Below are 24,767 nucleotides of genomic sequence, written 5' to 3'. Positions count from 1 at the left end.
TGAGACGCTGGCTATCACCAAGAGCACAAGGGCATCGCCTGTTAATGCTCCTTGGGTGGCTAGGTTGCAGAGCCAGGCATAGTAAAAGTTTTCTTTTTGCTCTTTAATCTTGTGATCTTGGTTTCTCTTCACATGTTTTGATCATATTGGTTCTGCTATGTGATCTGTTGCGCTGTCACTTTAAGGGCTGCTGTAAAGGACAGCCATTTTTTAGACAGCACTTGTCCATTTCATTTACCAGTCTCTTTGCACCGTTTCTGTAAAATGGCGTGAACCAACTTGGCCAACTATACAGTAAAGAGCTGTGAGACAGCGGTGTGGTGGGGGGGGCTCTGGATGAATTGTGAACTTGAAGGGCTCTTTGACATGCAACCAAATCAAAGTTGGCATGCATTCTTGCATTCTAATCCCGTTGTAACGTGGCCAGCGTGGCTGGTAACAGAGTCCGGGACAGTCTCGTAGCTGCACTGAGCGTCCGCAGCGGGTAGCACCAGAAGGCGTGGCTGAGGTGTGGGTGTGTTGTACCGGTGCAGGTTTCCGCCCCAGCTGCGCAGCATGTGCCACTGCCTGTACCAGGTGCTCAACAAGCGCTTCCCCAACTTCCCACACAACATCAGCGCAGTGGGCACCGTCATCTTCCTGCGCTTCATCAACCCGGCCATTGGTGAGCGCTGCTCTCTTTGCCTTGTCTCTGGTTTATGGTGATGGCTGAAGAAAGAAAAAAACAGATCAGCTCAATCTCGACTGCTAAGTCAGCAAAAGATGCGAAACCTCGGCAAGTTGATACGGATTAGTCTTGCGGACCAATCAGCAACAGACAAGGGACAATCAAAGAAAAGACGAACCCCGATGCTTGGTCCTCAAGATGACTGCTAAGTTAACCTTTCGTAAAGCTCACAGTTTTTGTTTTTACCCATGGTATGACCTAATTGAGGAGGAAGTTTTGACTTGAGGCGCAGCACTGTTCTTTCGAAATTCAGATTGCTTTAGAAGAACATGGCGATAAGATAAGATAAGAACCAATATTGCTGTTGTTAACCCTTTCGCTGTCATGGACGTACCGGTATGTCATCGCGCTTCCCCCCACGGTGTCACTGACGTACCGGTACGTTCTCTATCGTGCATTCAAAATTTCGCGCCTGAGCGCGAAGCTGGCGCTCCTGAATTGGCGACGCCACCTGTTGACTCTTTCTACAAGTTCGTATATTCTGCCTGACCTCTGTTAACCCATGTATTGAAGAGTACGATGCGACTGCCACTCCCCACTTTCTCTTTGCGGAGTGGCGCGGTGGCTCCGCGTTCGCTGGATCATGCGTAGCGCGCGCGCGTGTGGTTATGGGTTCAAGGGTTGTTCTGCCATCTACACTGGTTTGAAGGGTTTTATTTTTCTTCTGTTGGTGTGTCTGCTACACCGCGTCAACTTCAGGCGCACGTGCCGTTGCCTCTCCGAAAAGAGTGACTCGATTGCTGCTTTCGCTCTCTCGCCGAACTCTCGCTTCCGACTTGCAGCAGTAAACGTAAAGCCCTTCGAACTTTGTTTAGCCTTTTTCCATCTCCCTCTGTCTTCTTGATCACGCAACGCCCCATTTCTCTCCGTTGTGCGGGCGACTGAAAGCGCATCCTCCCAGCGCGCGGTTACTTTCGGATGGCTGAGCGACTCGAGGAAGAGGGTTCCGCATCGTCAGATTCGGATGTTGAACGGATTTTATAGTCAGGCTGATGATGATGATGATGTTTACTAACAGCAGCTGCAGAACACTGAAATGTGCATATAGCATTGACTACGTTATTTGTATACCAATCATAATCAAAAATAAATTGCTATGTTCATTCCCTGTTATGCTCGTTCCCTGAAACCAAGCCGACACTGGGGGTGCGTCACGGCCAAAAAGGTCCGACAGCGAAAGAGTTAATGACAGAACTAAGGTGCTGTTTTTTTTTGTCGGTAAGGTGATATATCTGCTTTCTGTGTGCTGTTAGGCTGCTAGGCGGAATAATGAAGCAGTTTCTATTGAATCAGCATCAAATATGGTGTGGCACCTTTCAATCGTCAGAGGTTGAAGTCCTTGCTGATTGTAGTCCTGCAGTTGTATTTAAGCTGGGTGACCCAGAAACTGCCATATTACTTCCAGCTGTGACTTTTGTACTGTTATTCCTGTTAGGAGATATTCCCAGCTCCTAGCCCATCAAAATTACTCATCTCTCAAAGCAGCCGTCATGCCGAAGGCTCTGCGTTGCTATAACATTGCGAATTAGCGTAGTCGAAGCACAAAAGGCCGCAGCGCTACACAGGGCGCCAGGGTTATGCAGCACCGTAACCGTCATACCAGACTACGGGTATCATCAACACCAGTCATAAGCACAGCAAAAATGGCGTCGATTCCAACCAAAGCCTCCTATATACTGTATACAGTGTGTCCCAACTATCATGCAGCAAGATTTGAAAATGCTACCCAAATACCACGTAGCTAGACAAAACCAAGGTAGTGTTTGCCGTCGCTTGGAAATACTCAGATTAGTCTTTGCATTCTGCCTAATTACATGATTAGTCTTAATTAATTGACTTCTCAAATACTATAATTAGATGAAAAGTGTCAATAAGAAAATTGTAGAGCAACATGAAAGACTCCCAACACAGCTTCCTGTTGCTCAGTACGTGCTACATATAAATGTTTTTTTGAGCGTGAAAGAAACCGGTGTATATGTACACAGAAAATTTGCACGCGGCTGGCTGCTCGAGGCACTTTGCCTTATAACAAGCCAACATACACACAAGGGTGATTTAGCTAAGCAAAGGGGACGTCATGAGAATGTGGTCATCTGTGGTTTTTGCTATCTGGTTAGAATGAACTGCAGACAGGGATGAACAAAGTAGAGCACCTCTTACACTTCACTACAGTATTTACTCAAATGTAGTTTGATACTTTCTATAAAAAAAAAAATGCATGAAAATTGGAAGTCTGCCAGGATGTGGTTTGGCCGCGACCACCGGACACTGCCGACAGCAGAAAAGTCAATGCAGCAAGGTCAAAAAGCATAATTCTGAGGAGGCAAGGAGAAGCGCAACGTTGGTAATGACAGAGATCATACAGGCAAAGGAGGTCACATAGGTTCAAGGCATCACTTGAAACAAGTGCGACGGGCCTTTGACAAGTCTACTCCATTTAATCAAGTAGTGAACTGGGTCACGGCAGCGTGTGTTGAAATTAAGGCCGATGTGATAATGCAAGCATTCTGAAAGTGCAGAATTTCAATAGTGCTGTATGTTCATTTCACAGTCTAATGCTTTTTTTTTCATGTAGCATATATTCACGGAAGACTTTTATGTTTTGACCTTCTGAATTTCAAGGGGGAAGGTGGGAGGTCATCCTAGAATTGAGGCCGGCCTAGATTCGAATAAATACGGTAATTGAGGCTGGGGAATGTGATCATGACATAACTGTGCATCGAATGCACTCTAGACCCAAAAGGAAGCACCTCTGAAGGAATTGCACCAGTGTCACACACACTGGTGCACCTAAGTGGGCAGTTCACTTTCTAGTGTGTTCATGATTTCTTCTGGCTTGATAATACGTATGTTTAGCACCTAGACTTCATTTTAGTAATGACATAGCTGGTGCCTTTCTGTTTGCAAGTAATCACACAATATTGGAAATTCATTGCTGTTTTAGCAAGGGAGGCTTAAATCCTAAACCCTGAACATGTCTTGAGGTTCATATTAAGCATACAAGATCACCTCATTGAATTGGTAGTGGAAGGCACATGTATTTCTGTGTCATGTGGTGGTCCTCGAGTCATTCGCATAAGCCTCAGCTGTCAAGTATTCTAGTGAAAGGGTTTTAGAGGTGTTGCAGAACAAAGAGAAGCGTGCAGGTCTTGGCTTCTGCAAAGCCTCGCAGATGTGAAAATGTATCTTTTATTCCTGGCAGCCAGAGTATACCCGAGTAGAGATGCGAGGTTCCTGTGTGCTCCCGTTCTGCACAGTGTCCCCGTACGAGATGGGCATAGTGGACCGGCAGCCATCGTCACGCGTCAAGAGGGGCCTGATGCTCATGTCCAAGATCCTGCAGAACATTGCCAACCACGTGGAGTTCAGCAAGGAGCAGCACATGCTGCCCTTCAACGACTTCCTGCGTGCCAACTTTGAAGCCGGTCGCAGGTCAGGAACACCTTCGGCTGTTGACATTCTCGGACACTCAGGATGCCGTCCGGGGCGTCTCTTAGGTCTAGACATTTGCTGTAGCGCGTCGGATGTCAACATCAAACCGTCATCGACATTGAGACAAAGTTCTGGACGTCCACCAAAGTTTGTTCACTGGTGCATAAAGCTATATAGGCCTGAACACCACTTTAATATCGCAACAACAATGCAAACAACAAGAAAATTTCCAACACACAAGGAACACAGATAAAGAAGACATTGAGCAGATTCAAGAACATTCAAACCTCACTATATTGCACAACTATGAGACGGAACGAAGTAAATCTCAAATCTTTGTTGTTGATATCGGTGTGTAACGAATATGTGCTTATAACTAATATCAGATACAGTGAAGGTATTTTCGTGTCGGATGCGAGTTCGATCTGACACGGTTCAACTGTGTCGGCGTTTTGCTTTTCTCTGTGCTGTTGTGCCGCCACTAATGCTTGCCGACCAGCTCCACTGCCCGTTTCATGCGCTCAAGGAATCTGTGGGGCAGTGCTTACCAGGGCACATGCCGCTGCTGCAGATGGGTGATGCAGATCACGTCTGACTGTGAGTCGGTGGAGCCTGGCAGCCACAGCATGTCGTTTGTGAGCGACGCCAACGTGCACGCCCTGCACCGGCTGTTGTGGAACCACCAGGAGAAGATCGGGGACTACCTGTCGAGCTCGCGGGACCACAAGGCGGTCGGGAGGCGCCCCTTCGACAAGATGGCCACCCTGCTGGCCTACCTGGGGCCGCCCGAGCACAAACCCATGGACTCGCAGTGCGTCATCCTTTCTTGTTGCTTTTAGCTTCACTCCTGCTCTTGCAGGTTTCTCTGAGGGACAGTCTGCTGGAATGCCCTGGTTGCATGTTTACTTTGTGTGTACAGCGCATATCTCTGACTGAAAGACGGGAACACGAAGATGCGACGACGAGTGTCTTCTTGTTCTTGCCTCTCCGTTAAACATTCGTGCTTTACACATAATAGGGATCAGTACCAATTAACCTAATCAATTATGCTGCATGTTTATGCAGCTGGTTTCGGTCTCTGAGAATTGGAAGCTGGATCCATGAAAGTGGTTACAGCACCCTAGGGCAAGGCAAGATTTGGTTTCTGGGAGGGGATATTTGACTACGAATTTCTGTCCCTGAAATACAGTGTAGGTCAGTATAGACCTGTAGTAGAGATGCGATCTGCATGTTTTAAGCAAACAGGCATAGCACAGACCAAAGGAGCATTCAAATACTTCTACACTTCTGTTCCTCTCTGTTCATAGCTGTGAGCACCAGACTTCACAAGGTATCTCTTGAAAACTTGGCCACTGCTTGCTTTCTAAAAATAAAAAAAATAAAAAAGAAAACTTGACGCCAGTGGTGTTTGCAGGAGGTTTTTGCTGATGCAGAATAAAATGGCAGTGTGGCTGTACCATCACGATTTCATGCTCTGCAGCTTGTCTGTTATGCAAGATGCTAGAGATGCATACATCCACACCATAACAAAAAATTCTGTAAACTAATTTACTGCTGAGTTGAAGGTTCTCTATCTGAGCCGATGTGTGTGTCATTAATTGGAAATGTAATTGTCTATGTTGACTTAGTGAGTGGCTTTGTCCCACTTTCTACTGATGATGTTCAGGGACTGACCACAGTGCTCCACCTTCATATTTATCTCCAAGACAAACCTGCTGTATCAAAATCCTGTGTCACTTGTGCAAGTAGTTGTAAAAATTGTGGAAAACAAGAAAAGCTGAAGGCAATATTGACCCAACATAAAAGAAATAATGTTACGTTCTCAAACAGACCAACTATATACTATGTCTAATACTTGGCGTGCAACACTGTGGGAGCTATGCAAGAAGTTTGGTAATGAAAATGTATCATTTCGAGCATTTTGTGGCCAAGTTTCGTGGTCGCACATGTTCGCGCAAGTCAGTGTGCGAGGCTGCAGCGACAGGCCAGAAATGAAAAATCTTGAAAGGAAAACAAGGGAAAACAAAATGATCTAAACTAATAATGTGTTAAAGGGGCCCTAAACCACTTTATATTGAAGAGCAGAAATGCATTTGAAGTTAAAAGGGCCATTTCAGAAATGCTTTGCCCCCAAAAGTACTTTAATGCGTTGAGCAGAAGCAGAGTTATTGGCAGTGAAACACCCTCTTCGCTGTGCTACCGTTCCTTCTTCAATGCCTTGCACTGCGAAGGCTACGGCGGAGTGGGGCGCGCCCCCAACGCTCCACCTTCTAAATGTCACCGTGGCGCGCAGTTCAGATTTTGCTTTTGGATGTTCACATAGACACCACTACCGATTCTGACGCCTAAGACGCGTGAAACGCAGTTGTCCTCGGCGAGCTACAGCAAGCTCAGCCAGCGGACTCATCGTAACACCCCGCGGCAGCTGCGGTATCTATGTTACGTAGCAGATCGGAGCTACATGCCACTGTAGTGTGTGAGTGCAGCGTTTGGTTTGTGCACGACAGGGCTGGAGTGCGTGCTCGGGCTCATATTCTTCAGTATGGCCGTGCTAGGGGTGCAGAGCGGTTTTGTCCTTCACCAGCTTGGCCAACAGATTGTAGCCGCATCTACATTGCGCATTTTGAAGGGCTGTCAGTAAGTTTGCCAAAGCATCTAAGCAGGAGTGGCCAGGACTGAGCACGCACTGTCAAGCGTGCATGGGGTCTAATCTTAAGATTTGTGCGGTTCGAGGCTTGTTGAGCGTTCAAAACTAGTCGAAATTAGCGAGACCCCCTGGCTAAGACACTGATAAGCAGGGTGGCCAAAGTTTAATTCCTACGCCGGTGGCTGCAGCCGAGTGTTCGTGAGCAGACGATAGTCGGATATCTAATTCATATAGAAGTTTGCAAGCGCATTCTCGCTTGCTTCAGCCTGTTTATTAAACTACATCAATGAATATACGCAGTAACAGTAGCAAGAAGCGCACTGATCCAAACGCCCCTCTTGATTTGACGTCAGCTATTGGCCAATAGCATCCGCGTATGGGAATCCGCTTTATTACGAACTAAAGCGTCCAGAAGAGAATGAGGAGCATGCTTCTGTTGAAAAGAGAGCGTTTGAGAGAAAGGGGACTTTACGCTTCACGTGCAAGCTCCATGCGCCGTGTACGACAGCAAAGCTTGGCTGAGATGTTCACGGCAGCGTGTGCTATCCACAGACTGTTTTTTCACAAAGCCCAAGGGCTGGTTCAGGTCCTCTTTAAGAGGCATATAACACAATTTATTAATTTTTGAAGATTAAATTTTTTTTTCACACTTATTACTAAGCCTAAATAAGCAGTTTCATATTGTAATTGCTGATGGCAAACATCAGACTATTTCTTGGTGTGAACGCAGCTACTGCAAGAAGTCTTGCTAGCCTCGATAACGTTGCATGCAATGTATGAAACAAAATAGTAGTGTATAGTGCTTCCCTGTGGGCTAGTTGTTCACGTAGGAACATGACAAAACGTTGACAGCATAATGACGTGATGAGTACGCTATGCAGACAGGCTACACGCTAATGCATTGTGTTGGTTGATTGTTCACAAACCTTTGCAGCACTTTTCCTTGTGCAGGAGGAAGTGAAGGAGAAAAGAAAGCTTTCAAAATAAGATCAATCTACTAATTAATCTAGTAAAGACAAGGGTGTAAAGGTAATGGAGTGCCGCAAACCTCCATTGCAGATGGAGCAGTATGGACATGACGAGCACCAAGTTCGAGGAGATCATGTCCAAGCACAACATGCACGAGAAGGACGAGTTCAAGTCCATCAAGTCGCTCAACATCTTCTACCAGGCGGGCACGTCACGTGCTGGAAATCCGGTCTTCTACTACATTGCCCGCAGATACAAGTGAGTTTGCCACCTTGTTGTGTCTTCTTGCCTTTGCTTACAGCACTTTTGTTCGGTCCTCTAGCTTTTCATGAGTACGCACATAATTTGGACAATAATAATTAAAAAAAAGGCCGGATTGGTTGGTTGGTTATCAAAGTGTGAAAGGACAGAGCAGGGACAGTGAAGTCTGCATTAGTATTCCATCCTCTGCGGTGTGCTGTGCTTGTCACTGTTGGTCAAAGATAGAGTGCATGACACAAGACTTGTGTATTGGTGCTTTTAAAGCAAATAGCTTTCTTTAGCTCTTTTGGCCATTTTCGTGTGGGACTGGAGGTCTGTGATGGTCAATGGTCGGTTGTTGGACTCAGCAAGGAGAATGGCCGCTCTCTCTCTCTCTCACTTGCTCTTCCTCTCCTTCACTTGTTCATTTGGGCTACAGTTGAACCCGACTATATCTAATCCGTTTGCGTTGAATTGTTCTTTATGTTGAACAATTTCGGAACACTGTATAGTTACAATGAGTATATATACAGTGAAACCTTGTTAAACCATAGTTGGCTGGAGCTCAAAAAAAGTATGTGCTAAAGGGTAGTACTGTTTAACCGAAATAGCATGAGATCGACCACTTACCTGTCAAAAACGGAACTCAGAGAAGGTGCGATGAAATGGGAAAAAAACATGCAGTATTTATTCACTTCGCACGACAAGTGTTATTTTCGTTTGATGCCGCGGCGGCCTAGCAGCGACAGCGGCCTCAAACTTACTGAAGCTGTGAGGCAGCTTTTCAGCCAGCCCCCTCTTCTCAGCAAATACTCGCATGGCAGATTCCTCGTTGGCGTTACGCATTCTCCATGCACGCGTGCAGTAGCGCTGCAGAAGTCGCGGGACGCCTTTTCCATTGCGTGGTGCTGTTCTCGTCGCGACGATTGCATTCATGAGGCTGACGTAACGCACAGCTTCTGCCACTGTTGGGCCTGAATCGCCCGTGCTGTTGCTTTCCGTCTCATCCTCATCACTGTTCACTGTTGCTAGCTGACACTTGGCAACAACAACGGCAACGATGGCGAAAAGTAGAACCTCGCAGCCGACATCTCTTCGCAGTCGCAGCAGCGCTGCCGCGCAACTTCTTCGCATTCCAAATGCCACACACCCTACACCACACCGCACACCAACAGCAGATGCCTGCAGTGTGCTAGCGTCGACCTCTTCATGTCACGTTCGATAGCACGAACGATGTCTAATGTTTCTTCTATGCTGAGCATCCGGCGTCTTTTTTATCCGAGCTTCGGCATGACGCGAGTCCTCGCTTCTTCGGCATGACGCGAGTCCTCACTTGTGCGACACGCTGCCATGCTGCCGAAATGATGTTGACGTGGCTTCACGCGCAAACGCACAGGGCGCTTGGAGGCTGTTGTTCCGATCTCCGAGGCTAGTTATTTTGCCGGGCCGCCCGATGGAGATGACGCACCGCCGTGTTTGCGCGACGAAAAGTGGAAACACTAGGTGCTAACCAATGCGTACGCAATAAGCTGGTACGGTTTATGCGGATACAAAACACATTATGTTCAATGGCTGCTGAGTCGGCGATTTGACTTTACTACTTTTAAAGCGAAACTTCTGTTTACGCGGGTACGGTTTAACGAAGTTTTACTGTAGCAAAAGTTACGCTTACATCGAACAAAAATAGCAGTGACTTCGATATATCGAATGTGAAGTAGTGGAAAAGTGCCCTCAGAAGTTGGCTTTCCCTTGTGGTTGTGGGGAAACCCGCCGCCGCGGCTCCATCAAACCGCTCTCCCTACTGTGACCGTGCTGCGTCGAGCGAGCCGTCGACACCCCCCTGCAAAAAATGATCCTGACCCGTGCGCAGCGCTTGCTCAGACAGCCAGTCGGAGGCTCTTGTGCCCTCGTCATGCAAGACGGCGCAAGTGCAAGGTGTCTCGCTGCTTTTCGGGTTCATTGTGGTTGCGCCTTGTAGGCCTTCTCCCACAGTGTTGCCGTGAAGCTCGAAATCATAAATCGGGTGGAATGCGGTGAGAAGTTGGATGCCCCACAGCGTGCAAGATTCTGAGGGGCACTCTCAGCACGATCTTGAAGAATAAGGGGGAGATTAGGGATAAAGTGGACAAACTCACGACCCGGTGCCCATGGTTCCCGACGCGTACGCATGGCCGTGTACAAGCGGGTCATCCGAAATTGCTTCATATGTGCCGGCTTCCGCGTGCCCAATGATGACTGCAAATTCCGATGAGTGCGACGAAGCCGTTGCTGGTGTTGCCAAAGTTTGGAGCGAGCTATCAGAATTTCTGGAAGCTGCTGACAAATCAACGCTCGATGAGTTTGTGAGTGCAGATGATGGTGTTGCGACCATGGGAGAGCCCGAAAACGAAGACTGCCGACATTGTACTGAGCACAAGTGAAAGTGGGCACAATGGGGAAAGCAACAACGGTCTTTTGCCTACATCCTCCGAGGTGATTGGTGCGCTCGCACTAGTCCGGGGCTTCTGCGCGAATGCAGAAGGTTGCGGCCTCAAGTGCTCCGACTCCTTAGACAATGTGGGGAAGTGCGTGCGTCGCAGGCGGTGAAATTGCCCAAGCAGAAGAAAATGCAGGACTATTTCATGCGGAACTAAGCTATTTTCATCAATAAAGTGATTTTATAAATGGTATGTGCTTTTATGAAATCCAATTCTTTAGCAGGCTTATATCGAATTATGCGCTGTATCGAAATGATATGCATTTTTTTGCGAGTTCGATATAGCCAGGTTCGACTGTATTCGCTTGCTAGCCTTACGCGAGTGGGTAATATGCGAGGTTACATTCCAGCAAATTTCATTGATGCACAGTTGATGTACAGCGACATTTCATTGTCGAGACGTACAAAATGCATTGAATCCTATAGGCATTCACTGGGGATACAAAAATATTTAGTTGTTGCGGGACTTTGTTATCATGGGTTTACACTGTATGCTGTAAATTGTTACATGCCTTCTAGGGAGCATTCTACTGCAAAAATTTTTCATAATGGTTTGTTATTAGCAGAGAAAGAAATGTTTGAATTGTTGCGAACCCGCGATTTCGGGAGGCGAGCTTCTCTGCCAACACATACGCTCTCACCACTTGCCCTTGCCTAGCTTCCACACGCAAAGTTACTTTCCTGCGTTCTCCCATACTGGAGCCGGAGGATTGCCTCACGTACATGTACATGTCACGGTCTCTGCCTTTTTCTTTTTTCTTGCATCATTGCTGCAGGGCGCACTTTCAGTGACAGTCTCGTGTCTGAGCTCGCGAACTGTTGCGTTTGTTTCGTTTCGCTCCGGGCATGATCAAACGAACTGCGCACAAGAGCACCTGCATTGTTGTGTGGCTGCTTCTGCGAAATGGATCCCTCGGTGTGCACACGTTTGGAGAGACTGGCCCGGCTCATGGATCCTTATCACGTTGTTGTACCGCTGGCACCAGACTAGCAATTTGATAAGTGAGTTTCACATGAACACTGAAGTACACGTGAGCCGAACAAAGAGCATGATCGTGCGCTGGGACAAGGTAGAAACTGACATAGTTTTGTTTTCTGCGCGCACACGTGTCTGATGTGCGAACAAGCAGACGAAACGGAAGTACATATCTCTTTGAACGGTACGAAGTAAAACAAAGACACGCAGACATTCGATTTGTAGTAGGTTTTGTTATTTCTCTAAACTTTCATTCATCTATTGAAGTCACAGGTCAAACGAATAACTGCCGTTGCGTTGAATAATTCTTAAAGTAGTCCGTCACTGTGAGTGATGTCACAGCACTGCAAGTTAGGTAGGTGCACCTGTGTGAATGATGTTGACTGTCTGGCTGGGAGCGCGGCACCTGTGAGAAGGGTGCATGTTGTTTCGTTTGAAATTTACTTTGCAGACACAATCAATACTTTGCCGACACAATTGTTGGTGCGCATTGTATGCATTGTGCTTGTCAGCTCAACATGGCCTGGCCTGATGAGGGGCCCTCTTTCCTCAGTGGGTTTATGAGATGATTTTACAGAACAAGTTAGCAAAATCTCTAAGCTAAGAAGCATGCATGTGCTGTTATTATTCAGAAATATGAACTGTAATACTGAGTGCTATGTTGCTGAACTTGAGTTTGCATGTGTGATCCCTCTCTGCATTGGCATTATTCCATTAGAAGTGGAATGAAGGAATGCGATGCATGTGGCTTGTGTACTCAATAGCTAAAGGTCTGCTTGGGTTTTGCAGGGGCCCAAGTGGCTTGCTGAATGCTGACGGCAAGCCTCTTGTGTACCCCAATCTAAAACTGTCCACCAAGTGGTTCAAGTTAGTCCTGCATCCTCCATTGCACTGGGTGTCGTAAATCAGTACACCACAACATAGTGTGATTGTTGGTGCTGAAAGGTGGGAAAAGTGTTGAGATTGCTTAGTTCTTCTTTTTGTATAGTGTATTTTCCAATGGGCTGCTTGCTGATTGTGTGAAATACGTGCAGAGAACTGGTGTAATTCCTTTCTAAGATATCCGGTGCCCTTAGGAAGTGCATAATTATGCTTGCCTCCTACTACCTAAACAATTGTAAACCTGCCGAAGTAAACAATACTTGTCATACCATGTGTTTCAGGATTGGGGAGACCAATGGCGACCTGCTCATCTACCATGTTATCCTCACTCTGAAACCCTTCTGCCACAAACCATTCGAGCTCATTGTTGACTTCACGCACACCTGTGCTGACAACCGATTCAGGGTGAGCTGTCCCATGCTTGAAAGTTGAAGAAATAGGTTTTGCAAGGCTTTCAGATCATCGATAAAGCACAAGCCGAACTTGAATGTGACAAGTGTGTCTCATTTCTCTAAGGTTAGCAGTTAGTGTTGCACACCCGAAGAAAGGCGAACTATATAAAATGTTATGAGCTGCGGTAAAATTAGGAGGAGACATAGAGAAGTGCATCATGCAGACCTTGTTTTGCTTGTCCTTGCACGTGCATGTTACTTTTGCAGAGCTCCAGCTCTGTCAGTTTCCTGAAACACTTGTCTAACTAATCATAGAATGGCCTCACTGTTGAAGGGTTTTGCCTCACAAATCTTATGCCATGAATTCAAGTACAAGTGGGGTTAGAGGTAGGTATCACACCAACGTGGGGATTCCTCTGTCTCCATTAGTGCTTGGGAAGCTACACAACAAGTAGGGGAAAAGGGCAAGACCCCAGCCAAAAGGTTTATTATTTTTTCTTTTTTTCCTTAATGACGCTGCTTGTGGGTCAGGCAGGTGCGGCGCTCGGGCACATAGAGTATGTCATTTACAGAGACCAATCGGTGCACAGGGTTGTCTGATCATCTCGCCGAGAATAGGGCTCGTCGTGGCACTTTGTGGCAGCCTGTGGTATCTACACTGTGCAGCACACCGGTGCAATCTCTGAGACCATGCTTGGCAGACACAGCTCTGCGCAGCCGGCATGTGTAGACCGATAGTGCAAAGATGGAGTACTTTTCTTGGTCTTTGTGAGGCCACAGGCATGGGTATTTTTAATTTATTTAACTTAATATTAGCAATGAAAGGATTACTGAGAATCTTCTCTCGATCATAAAATCGGCCAGTAACGGTCGGTGGGCTAGGCTGCTTGCAACGTAGCTGCATGACGCCGTTGCGAAAGAAAGAGCGAGCAATTTTTTCTACCGTTCTTGATGCGAGATTGTAAATTCCCTGTTACATGCAGTGCAGTTATATTTGGCTCACACGTTCACACATCTACAGGTCGGCAGCGTTTCCTTATTATGCTCAAAAAAGTGTTTCAGGCCCCTTTTAAGAATGGGCGTTCCTTACCTCCTTTTGGCACTGCGATGGGAAAGCAGAGTTCTGCTGTTTCTTCTGACCGTGGTGGTGGATGCCACTCTCCTGTACTCTTTTGCTCATTGTTGGTTCACTTTGCTGCTGAGTGTCGGGACAACTTGTTTCTGTGCGCAATCGCTGCTGCAACCCAGCATTCTTGCGAGTAATGGCAACAGAGAGTTGCTAAATGTGCAGCAGTCCATGGTCGAGGCTGCTTGCTTGGCCAGTTTGGTTTCTTGACCACCTATAGCCTCTTGACTGCTCCCCCATTCCACAGACGGAGTTCCTGCAGAAATGGTTTGTGGTGTTGCCGGAGGTGGCGTACGAGAAAGTTCAGGCCGCTTACGTGTACAACTGCAATTCGTGGGTGCGGGAGTACACCAAGTACCATGACCGCATCCTAGCACCGCTCAAGGGCAACCGCAAGCTAGTGTTCATGGACACCCCGCAGCGGCTGCACGAGTACATTGAACCTGACCAGCAGCGCTTGCCAGGTGCCACCCTCGCCTTGGACGAGGACCTCAAGGTGTTCAACAACGCCCTCAAGCTCTCCCACAAGGACACGAAGGTTGCCATTAAGGTCGGTGCTCGCAGACGTGCGCTCTTTGAACAGTGTTGGGAGAGCGCGCCCCTCCCCACCCCCCACCCTCCCTGCAGGGAGCTTGTTCTGACAGGATCGGTGACAGTTGGTGTGGTAGCACCACCTGTGACACATCCCGTCAGAGTGTATCACATTCCCATCATAACTTCTGGAAAGTGACTTCCATCACACCTTCCATCACTCTTATCAGATTCTAACCTGACCTTCCCACAGGCAGTGTTACCACATGTATCATATTTACTCGCATAATGACCGCACTCACGTAATGATCGCACTCCGAACTTGTTGCAGCGATATGTCGTGTGCCAAGTCTAGCTAATGATGATCGCGCTTACCATCTGTCGAATGCCCCGCGAACGACTCTTGAAGACATACCAAGCAGTCTGCACGCACCAAAAATTCTTAAGCAGATGCTCCTTTTTATTCCTTTCATCACTTTCTGCACTTCCATGAAGAAAAAAAAAAATCTACTACCAAACTTACCTTGGCTTTATTATTAGTAGGCTTCATAATGATTTTGGTCAAGAACAACAAAAAAGGCGCCTTTCGTTTCTTCTCGTCTGCACTCGTGGGCACGCAACGAATCGCGAGCGGCAATGATAGCAGGCACGTTTACACTGATACGTTAGAAGTGTACCCTATTTATACGCCGACGTTTGTAACACAGCTAAGAGTTTCGCCCACCCTTAGCGGAAACATGCCATATTAGGATAATGGTGAAGACAAATGCCGCAGTTTCCGCAGCATGCCTGCCATGTGTTCCTATGTCACTGGCAGCTAAGCGCGCCCATCTGTTTCTGTCCCTTCAAAGTGGACATGGCTATGTTATTGCCGCAAACTTGCCGATATTATTCATTACTGATACGGAAGAAACTGTTTGAATGCACGTAATGTACTCACGAGAAGAAAAAAAATCGCGTTCGGCGTGTTCGGCTTGCTCTGCCGGCCGCCATTTTTGTTTTGGTGTCCTGCACTGCTCAACGGCAGCTGCTTGCTTGTTGACCTGTTGTCATCCCGCAGCAAAGACTGGATGAAAAAACAAATTTTACTTTTCTTTCGCGGCAAATGTAACCCGCGTTATGATCGCACCCCTGAATTTGTGTCAATTTTTTTTACAAAAAGTGCGATCATTATGCGAGTAAATACGGTAGTTAGGATAGCGATTTTGGCGAGTTGGTCTAAGTGGGTGGTTAGTGCAAAGACGGACAAACACGAGCGCTGACTACCGAGACAATTTTATTGGTCAAAGAACGTATATATCAACGTAGTTGAAAGGGTTATCGAACACGGTATCACAGACATATGGCAGTATTGGCAGACCCGATAACCAGCGGCAAAATTTGCAAAAAATATGTGACAAAAAAAATTATCAGTCCAGAAAATAGCAAATTAAACACGGGTTCGAAAGAGCAAATTCTTCATAGTGTAAAATCACTGAAGGTGGACTTATGCAACTGTCGCCACAACGTTTTTATATAGTCACCGGTGGATTTTTCGGGCTCCAAATTTGGACTTTATGGATATTCCAGACTTTGTAAATGCATTGTCAGGGTTCCCGTAGAGCTAATACAGTATTGCGATCGATTTTTCGGACGAATTTAGGCCCCAAAGTTCAATTTCCCGAATTAAATCTCTTGTTCCGAGCCACGTTACTTGATCTTAGAGGCTGCCATGTTGGATTTTCTGCTGGCTCGGCCAGGTTTGGCTTCCAGTGGCTCGCTCTATAGCCTCAATGATTGGGAGGCACACTATCAATAGAGAGTGTGCGTCATTCTCCCATCTCGGAGGCCATGCCCACTCTATCACAATTCATATCAGACACCCACCAGATCTTCCGACAGGTAGTGATACCGTAGTAACACCACCTGTGGTAACTTCCCATGAGACCTCCTTAGACTGCCACGAGAATGTCTGACAGGTGACCTCCATCAGATCTATCATCAGGGGTTTTACGTGAGGAGTGGGCACATGAATGTGTTTGAAATGAATAGGGTTCAAAAGAAATACAACAGCAGCGGGAAAGGCTATTCCCGTCCTTTGACACCTGAACCAAGGATCAAGCTTTAGTGAGTGACAAAGGGGGCAATTGGAGGTGAGTATGAATGGGAGTGAGCACAGGTCAACACGACTACGAACGAGTCGGTGACAGTGAATACACATGAGTAAGAACTTGCGTGACGGGGCACGAGTCGTAGGCACCTGTGCGAGCGTTGACAAGTGCGAGTGAGCACGGGTGCAAGCGAGTACAAAGCCCGCGAGACTGAGTGAGTATGGGTGAATATCTAGTTGTTCTGCTGGCCTATGCCTGACAGACACCCGTGTGTGACGTCACTTTCCGCAGAAAATATGGGACAAGAGAAGGAGACAAAATGCTTTCTCTCTTGTCCTGCATTTTCTGCATCAAGTCCCACCATGCAACCATAGCAACACAGCCAACTTTCAAACTTGAATGAAAGTGCCCACGTTTGTGTGCCTCGTCTGTTTTTTCTTTTAAGAGCTGCTAATGAAAATGGGAACGCACGTAATGTGTACTCTCAGCTCCTGTTATGCAGGTACTATGTGTTCTTAGTTGCCTGATCTCTAAGGCCACTCCAAAACCAAAGCTAGCAATGATAGCTGGAGCGTAGCGGTCATTATTTCGTGCGAAAACAGCAGCACGACTTCAAGTGCAATACGAATGACGAGAAGGTGGGAAACACTATAAGGTCGTAGAGGAGGCAGCATTTGATTGCCGACAATACCACACTCACAAGACGCATTGCAAAACCTTCTTCTTGGAAAAGATTTGCAAGATGCCTTCTAATGCTAGAGACATTCCATGCCTTCCATAAAAAGAATTGCGGAGCCCCTCTAACAGGCTTTCTCTTACGGGCATTTATTCATCGAGGGCTCATTGCAGAGCCAGGTCTTCCTAAACCGCCAGTGCCTTTTCAGTGTATTGCAGCAAGCATGTTGTGAACATGTTCACCTGATGCTGTCTTTTTGCCACTACTGTCTGTGACGGATGTTCCGTGCCCTCTGCAATTTGCAGGTAGGTCCGACAGCCATCCAGGTGACCTCTGCCGAGAAGACGAAGGTGCTCAGCCACTCGGTTCTCCTGAACGACGTCTACTACGCTTCCGAGATTGAGGAGGTTTGTAAACTTGCGACCAACACAATGACAATAGAAATGACGGTGGGCCAACCTGTGAGCTGGTCACTTGAAAAGTGCAATTGCAGCTGCAATAACCAGAGGCCACAGTATGATGATTTGAGCACAGTCGAACCCACATATAACTATACCGGTTGTAACAATATATTGGTTATAGCAATCAGAAGCTGCTGCACCATCAACTTTTGTGTGTTTTTTATGGTGAAATAACTCGCTTGCTACAATCCCCCGATGCCGCATTATCAGTAATAACTATGAAGTCTGGCTGCTGGGTGTCTGAGCCGAAAGGTAGCAGAATGCAAAATCTTTGAAAAGGAACAAAGAAAACAAGAAATTCAAGGCGCTGCACGATAGGCCGCTGCTTCAACAGTCACCCCTGCGCTTATTTTGCAGCCATCTCCGCGTGCCTCTCCCCTGTTGCCCTCCCGCCCCTCCGAATACGAATGGGCTGCATCCATAACTCTACGCTGCCCCACCCTGCGAAACAGAAATGGACCGCGCCAACTGCGCTGCTCGCAGAATGCTTGCATGCTGCTCGCAGATTGCTCGCATGTTGCTCGCTGGCTCCTCATTCAGTGCAGTACTGCAAACAGCTTAATCGCTTGCGTTCGTCTTTGTTGGTTGCGTTGAAATTGTTCCTGGCCACGCGGTTTCTCAGCCTCGTTTGACTTCCCGCCGAAACGGAAGATGGCTGATCGTTCCACTGATCATCAGCGATGCACGATGTTGCCGGTGAAAAGAAAGCGCACAGCTATAGATTAGGAAACATATGTGCGTCTAAACGATGAGGCAATCGTTGCGAATGTGCTTGGGTGCCGACGATGCCGATGCCGACGACAGCAGCGATGACGCAGTAGGGCAAGCTGCCTCAGCATTGTCCTCACACGAGGGCTGGCAAATGGTTCAGTCCCTTCGGGGCTTCGTTTTCGCAAGCAAGCTTCCGTTGCACTGTGTGGAGCACCTGGATGCCTTGGAGAAGGATGTTGGCGAGCTTCGCCTAAAGCATGCAAGGCTGGTGGACATAGGGTTTTCTTGTGCTAGCCAGTGAGAAGTACGTGGCAAGATGGTAGTGCCGCTTTTGACTCAGCATTTCTTCTGGATTTCCCAAGCTGACAGGCTGCTGTGGCAGCCTTCTCGCAACTTTTCGATGCCTCAGTGGTGCTCGCATATGGCTTGCCACCCGACCCCTCTTTGCAGTTCTTATAGCAGTGCCATTCTTTTACACCGACAGCCGCGGCTTGTTACACGCGATTGGAGCGCCCAGGAAGCAGTTAAACAAGTCAACACAGTCAGCAGTCGGATGGAAGAAGGTGGTGGGGCACTGCCCTCCCCACCTTTATAGTTTCTTCACAATAGCTCTGCCATCCCTCTATAACGATTTTTTTCATGCAACCCGGTTATAACAATTATCGGTTATAACAATGGAATTTTCGTGGCACTTTAATAATGTTATAAGTGGGTTCGACTGTAGTAGTATTTAGAGTGACAACTCTCTCGGCTTTCCGCATCTCGCCAAGTCAGGTGCCGAGAAGTTCTTGACGTAAGTGTGTGCACACAGTTTATATACTTAGCACAGTCTCTGCAAATCGATTATTATTGGATCTAGATTTGTGTATTTGGGTTAGCTGGGCCTTTGTGTTAAAATTGGTCGCTTGTCAAACTTTCCTTTGCAGTCATTCTGGAACAGGTTTCTCTGACTCTCCTTACACGGAAGGATCTGCAAAATCTTCAGGTCTATCAGGCAGTTCAAAACAGCACATTTCAAGGAGAAAGAAATTAGTTTTGTTGAATTTGAGAGTCTGCGATGAAAGATACGGTTTTGTGCCTTGTCAGCAATATCCTCACATTGGCGGTACGAAGCAAAGCACGGCACGCTTTTGTGTACACTCCGCCCTTGCGGCTCGTAGTGTTGCCCGTTGTAGTACGATAGTATTATGAAAAGTGCCGACAACAGGTAGTGAATGCTTCGTCAGCCTCTTGCTTCAATGCTTCTCCGAAACTCGAGATTACGGGGTCTCCAGCGCTCAACGTGCGGAAAGACAGCACACGTGATGCTACACCATCTTGGCATGACCAACTCTTTGCACATGCAACAGACTACCTCTACAAGGTGTGCAGACTGCCTATTCACTCAGCCACGCTGACAGCTATACCCAGCTAAGGATGCACTGAGAAAAGGAAATGCATGCCAACTTGCATGCATGCATGCCCTCAGGGTACTACAGGTAAATAAATAAATTTTAATAACAAACAAAGAGAAACATGCTTTGGAGGTGACATGGAGCTTCCTCTTTGTCGGTGGTTTCGTCAATGTCAGCGTCTCTTTTCTGCGTACCACTCTTACTATGCGGTGCTACAGGCCAAGAGCCAACGGCAATGTTTTCATGCATAGCTTTCGCAGTGACAACTAATATATGCATGGAATGGTTAATTTTGATGCTTTCACATTAACGATCTTTCAAGATAACTAACAATTTGCGATGGTCCCCTGAACTTTTTTATAGGGAGATTTCACTGTACTGAGGTTCTAAATACATGGTGTTCCATGGACTAGAAGTTATAAAAATGTTTAATTCTTTATTATATTGAGGATTTTGTTATGTTGAAGTTCGTTATATAGAGGTTTAACTGTATAAGGAAATTTAGATATAACGAAGCAAATTGCCGATTTTACCAACTTCATCATATATCAAGGTTTAACAGTGTTGAAGTTTAAGTGTATTTTTCTTTGTGAATTTGGGTCCATTGATGCACCCAAAGCTTGGATGCTTGAGGAGACCGCTCAAGTGTTTCGTGATGTACTGTGGGCACTTGGTGCCCACCAGCGGTTGTGGCGTTGCCTTGCAAGTCCAGCTGACACTGTTTCTTTGGCAGGTGTGCCTGGTGGATGACAACCAGTTCACGCTGACCATCGCCAACGAGAGTGGCCCACTGTCCTTCATCCACAACGACTGTGACAGCATCGTCCAAGCCATCATCCACATACGTACGCGCTGGGAGCTCTCACAGCCTGTGAGTACTGGCTGAACTCTTTCACTGGCATGCCTAGAGTGGCGGGGTTTCACTATGCCGGCTGTCACCTCCATAGATACTTAATCTCGAGCAAGAATTATGTGGGTACTTCTATTGCGATAGCATAAACACTCCAGGCTCATTTCTTCGGTCGGCATCGCCTTGATGTTCTGTATAAAATCCAAGGGCAATAGCATCGCCACCACATGCCATATGCTGTATGTGCAGGTGAAAGCGTGCGAGGTTGAGCCGATGACGATGGATCAACCTCCTGCATGCAAGGGAGGAAAGCAGGGAGCAAGCGTGACATCTTCCATTGCGTGCAGGGCACTGGGGGAGGGGGGTTCTTCTCCTGTGGCAACTGCGTATGGCGGAGCCGTGCAGGCCCTAACTTCAAAGGGATCTGCGATGGGGACAGAGTCTAACTGTGCCAAGGGCTCATAGCTTCGGGTCCAGTGTGTTCTTACTGCTTAACTCGCGTTGAAGCGAAAGGCAGCACAAAGGTCGCTTTGCTCGCTGCTGATGCCGGGCTTTCTCATGCGAGCATTTCGACAGTAAGTGTCCACAGCCATTTAGTGTGATGTGTTCATGTTTGCCTTTGCGTGCGTGACACCATGCAAGTGTTTACAACTTTATACAGCCGATAAAACTACTACCCTTACTTTGTATAGCTGTCTGCTAATTTGCTATCACAATCAACACTTTGCCTTTCGGGCGAAACTACAAGTTCTTATGTCGCGAGGCTAACATACTGAACTTCTTAAAGACCAGTCGCTCACTGTCTTGAGAACTTGCGCTGCCATGGCTTAGGGCCTGTTCATTGCCAGTGTTCATTTGTCGTTTTGGAGCTTGTGGCGGTAGCTTTTGTGCAGAGTGGCTTCAAGCTAGTTTCATTGCTGTATCTTTACTCTGCCTGATTGGTGATCAGGAGAGAGATCGTTACTAAGTGCGCAACCTCTCCCTGCGGTTCTCGACAGGATTCAGTGACGGTGCACACCAAGATCCGACCCAAGGACGTTCCAGGCACGCTGCTCAACATGGCCCTGCTCAACCTGGGCAGTTCAGACCCCAACCTGCGGACTGCTGCATACAACCTCCTGTGTGCGCTTACAGCCACATTTGATCTCAAGATCGAAGGGCAGCTGCTGGAGACTGCTGGTACTGTTTCCTTCTCGTGCCCTAGTGCTGATTGAGGTGCTTAATCTGTCGGGGAGAAAGAGGCACATCTCTTGATGACACTCGTTTACTCACTGCTCTCTGATCGCACCCATGGTAGCCCCTTGTCTCTACAACGCTCACGCCACTCTCGGCCGTCTCTCTCACTAGCCTGAGCCTCGTGTCTGCGGGCTTCGTTGACGCCACATAGCCCTTACCGACGTTATAGTTGACTGGTTGCTTTCGAGCGCTTCAGAGTGCTCTTGTGGTGCGGTTTACATTTGGCTGGTTGAAATCGAGCACTCTGAATACATTCAACTGGTTCATACAGAACTGCTTCAGCTCAGAGCACTTAAAGGTACTTTCACCTTTGAACTGGGAGTGTGACCGAGATTTGACAGAATTTTAATCACGTGGTTGCTTCGTTTGCTCTGGAAGCAGCCGAACATTCGGCTGGGGGAAGCTTGCAGTATAAGTGGAAGTATAAGGCAAGAGAGAGAGTTGGGTATCCTAACCACTAGACCATGCCGGAAATATAAGGCAAAATTCGCATATAAGGTGGGGGGTGCGGAGGGATGACATTGAGGTTAAGGATTCTGGGGAAAAAAAACCTTATGTTTGAATAAATGCCATATTTTTTTTTGTGTCGGTGCCTCGCGTCACTTAATTCTTTGCGGCACTGTGAGGTTCCCTGCATAAGACCAGATAGTGTGCAGTAATGATCTGGCAGTCACATGTCAGTTGTGAAGACCAGTTGAAAATTTTGATTGGTACATTCTAAAAAAGTATGTACGGTGACTGTTCTTCTTGCCTTTCAAGCTCCCTTTCACCCGCCGTATTGAACAGCACATCATGCTTTCTTCATTACCATGCTGGCCAGATAGCACAGCAGGCGGAAAGAATGGAAAATGATTGAGCCAAAAGAATAATTGTGTCACACTGGTCAACGCGGGCGTTTACCGGAGTCTCCGCCGTAACTGATCTGGGGTAAGGAGAAGCGTGGTGTACAATCACAAACCTGTACACTGACATTTCTCGTAACGTCTTTGCAAAACAAACTGGGTGATTTCCATGGCAGTTATATGATTGATTCCAAATCAAAGTCGCCATGCCCTGTGCCTGTGGGTGGGTGTAGCGTCATCCTCTCCTCCGCCACGCGCAGGTCTGTGCATCCCGTCTAACAACACCATCTTCATCAAGCAGATCAGCGAGAAACTGGCGACCAATGCATCGCACCTGACGCTGGAGTTTCTGGAAGAGTGCATCCAGGGCTTCCGGGCGTCATCCATTGAGCTAAAGCACTTGTGCCTGGAGTACATGACCCCGTGGCTGCCCAACCTGACACGCTTCTGCAAGCACTCGGACGACAGCAAGCGCCAGCGGGTGGCCACTATCTTGGACAAGCTCATCACCCTGACCATCGAGGAGGTGGAGATGTACCCTTCCATCCAGGCCAAGATCTGGGGAAAGATTGGACAGGTGTCCGACCTGCTGGACATGGTCCTCGACAGCTTCATCAAGGTGAGCGTGCTGCCTGCTCCCGTTTGCTCTACGCTGTAGACGATGCGAAATTTATAGCGTTGTCGTGCGGCCACTTTCTTTTGCTGTTGGGGTTCCTAGGGTTCGAATTTTTTGAATTGCAATTGACAATGATTGCTGCTACGGGGGCCAACATTCTATATCGAGTTGGGCGCACCAGGTTTGCACCACCTTAGCACACCAGGTGCTGCTAAGCGGGTCTAAAGCACTTGACAAATTTGTCGAATAGGTGTGTCCAAATCGCACCCCCCAGCAACTGCTCTCTCGGGAGTAGCGAAAGCCAATTTATAAGGCCATGTTATTGTGATACTGCAAGCATGAGAAGTGATTCCAGGAGCCCGAAACATGTCAGAGTTGCCAAATTGTGGACATCATCTATATGCTGTAAAAATCATAGTGCGGACACCAGCCTATGATCACGATTGACTGGATCTGTATTGAGCAAAGTCTTGATCGAAAGTGTCCATGTAGCTGTTCTCCAACCGGATTGAGCTCAATATGAAGCAGGACATCACGATTGAAAGGACCCATGCTACACGTTTATAATTTAACAAGTTGTTATGACAGATATGGATTCTGAGAGATGCCCAAGAGAATAGGTGGTGTTTGCATTGCATCTCTCAGTGGTGGCTACCTCAGCGAAACAGAAACTAATTTCGAAAACCATGTGTTTGCATACAGCAAGCACTGGAAGTGATTGCGGGTGCTTTAAACACATAATGGTCGCCATGTTTTGAACACTATTTATAAGGATGAGTCAAAGTGGGTAGACATCCTCAATTGATTGGCAGTGGCATGCCATTAGTCCTGGACAATTAGCTGGTAGGAAACCGTGCTATGCCTGACAGTCAAGTTCTACGATCGCAGGTGGTACTAGGACAACAATGTCCTGAGGCTAACACCTGTGATAGTTGTACGTGGGGGTGCTCTCTCTTTATACCAGTCTCATTAACCGAGTGTAGAAGAGATAACAGTCAGTCAGTTTTGTTGTAGAATGGTTACCAAGGGAAAGAGGACTTGATGAGGGGCTGCAGAGGAGCACTGCCAACTAGAAATGGCAAAGCCAGCTAGTCCATAGCACAAACTCTAAAACCTGGGTTACGAGCACCTAAAATCCACTAAAAAACCCGCTAAATGCAGAGAACAATCAGAATCACGTTCGAAATATGTTTTATTGCACCTACATAAAACACAGTGTAAATTGATATGTCGCCTTGAAGAAGACAAGTCCATGGTCGAAACATTGGTTCCCGCTTTTACCTTGTTCTCGTCTTGCTCATCATGTAAAAAAGACGTTACACTGGGCAGAAATGTCAGTTTTAATTTGTTTCATCCATAATGGTATAAAAGATATGGGTTATCAATATTATTAAGCACTTCTTTCTGCAGCTGTGAAGCTCGGAATGTGTTACAAAATGAAACTAAATAAAGATACTTCTGCGAACTGCAATCACTGCCAGAAATCAGGTTGA

General features: G+C 47.2%; 1 protein-coding gene across 1 annotated transcript in view; it reads left to right on the top strand.

Annotated features, from left to right (window-relative positions):
* Positions 1 to 24,767, top strand: part of Nf1 (neurofibromin 1) — a 193,328-nt gene that overhangs the window by 100,217 nt on the left and 68,344 nt on the right. The window contains exons 25-34 of the mRNA XM_072287355.1: positions 534 to 664; positions 3,985 to 4,159; positions 4,731 to 4,970; positions 7,866 to 8,033; positions 12,631 to 12,754; positions 14,115 to 14,417; positions 17,470 to 17,571; positions 20,464 to 20,601; positions 21,579 to 21,759; positions 22,919 to 23,277. Coding sequence (XP_072143456.1) covers positions 534 to 664; positions 3,985 to 4,159; positions 4,731 to 4,970; positions 7,866 to 8,033; positions 12,631 to 12,754; positions 14,115 to 14,417; positions 17,470 to 17,571; positions 20,464 to 20,601; positions 21,579 to 21,759; positions 22,919 to 23,277 — 1,921 coding nt within the window. The remainder of the gene's footprint in view (positions 1 to 533; positions 665 to 3,984; positions 4,160 to 4,730; positions 4,971 to 7,865; positions 8,034 to 12,630; positions 12,755 to 14,114; positions 14,418 to 17,469; positions 17,572 to 20,463; positions 20,602 to 21,578; positions 21,760 to 22,918; positions 23,278 to 24,767) is intronic.

This window comes from Dermacentor andersoni, chromosome 3, assembly GCF_023375885.2.
Source record: "Dermacentor andersoni chromosome 3, qqDerAnde1_hic_scaffold, whole genome shotgun sequence".
In the NCBI taxonomy this organism is placed as follows: domain Eukaryota; kingdom Metazoa; phylum Arthropoda; class Arachnida; order Ixodida; family Ixodidae; genus Dermacentor; species Dermacentor andersoni.
Note: the sequence above shows the minus strand (reverse complement) of the source record. Positions and strands in the feature narration are given on the sequence as shown.